At 71.5% G+C, this 937-nt stretch overlaps 1 protein-coding gene across 1 annotated transcript in view; it reads right to left on the bottom strand.

Moving 5' to 3' along the window:
* Positions 1 to 682: 682 nt before the first annotated feature.
* The window catches only part of LOC130586907 (histone deacetylase 7-like), a gene marked incomplete at its 5' end in the record, with an annotated part of 6488 nt that continues 6233 nt past the window's right edge, over positions 683 to 937 (bottom strand). The window contains one exon of the mRNA XM_057387827.1: positions 683 to 925. Coding sequence (XP_057243810.1) covers positions 683 to 925 — 243 coding nt within the window. The remainder of the gene's footprint in view (positions 926 to 937) is intronic.

The following is a 937-nucleotide window of genomic DNA, read 5'->3' as shown; positions in this document are numbered from 1 at the left end:
GACTGGAAGGGCCCGACCCCACCCAGATCCCCCTCGGGGCCCCAAGCACGGGGGGATCGCGCCCGGGATCGGCCCGGGAAGAGGAATCGGGTTCACATTGGCGCGGGCGGGGTCCATAGTGCAAATCAGAGCCCGGGGGCCGCGCTCGGGGCAGTGGTCAGGGGGGGCCCGCGCTCCGGCCTCGCTCTTCCCTCCCCGGGATCCTCCAAAACCTCCCCGAGATGCTCCGGACATTCCTGGGGATCCTCCGGACCTTCCCTGGGATCCTCCAAAACCTCCCCGGGATCCTCCAAAACCTCCCCGGGATGCTCCGGACCCGCCCCAGGATGCTTCAAGCACCCCACGGGATTCTCCAGACCTTCCCCGGGATGCTCCAAACTCTCCCCAGGCTGCTCCAAACCCTTCCCGAGATGCTCCAAACCCTTCCCGGGAAGCTCCAAACCCTCCCCGGGATCCTCCGGCCCCTCCCGTGCCCAAGGAGCCCCCGGCCCCGTCGCTGTCACCCCCTCCCTGTGCCCCAGCAGGGCGAGGGGGACCGGGAGCGCTCCGGAGAGGACCCGGAGGTCCCGTCCCGGCCCAGCAAAGCCCGGGATGCTCCTCCCRGAGTGTCCGAGTGTCCATCCCAATGTCCAGCCCTTCCCGGGTGGGCAGCAGAGGGGTCTGTCCGCGGGGTTCGGGGGTTTCACCCCCCCGAGGGGTCCCGAAATTGGGGAGGGGAGGGCGCTGCGGGCTCGGGGCTCTCCACGGTGCGGGAATGGCCCTTCCGAGAGTCCAGGGCTGCGCCTCGGGGGCGAGAGGGACGGAGGGGAGGGGTCCGGGAGCCTCGGGGGGGTCGGCAGAGCCCGGCCGCGCCCCCTCCCCCGCCCCAGCCCCCGCCCGTCACTGGGTCATGGGCTCCTCCTGCTCCATCGGCTCCTCCTGCGCCCTGAAACGGCAA

The sequence above is a fragment of the Malurus melanocephalus genome, unplaced genomic scaffold (assembly GCF_030028575.1).
Source record: "Malurus melanocephalus ecotype Western Australia unplaced genomic scaffold, MMel_1.1 scaffold_1394, whole genome shotgun sequence".
Taxonomy (NCBI): domain Eukaryota; kingdom Metazoa; phylum Chordata; class Aves; order Passeriformes; family Maluridae; genus Malurus; species Malurus melanocephalus.
Note: the sequence above shows the minus strand (reverse complement) of the source record. Positions and strands in the feature narration are given on the sequence as shown.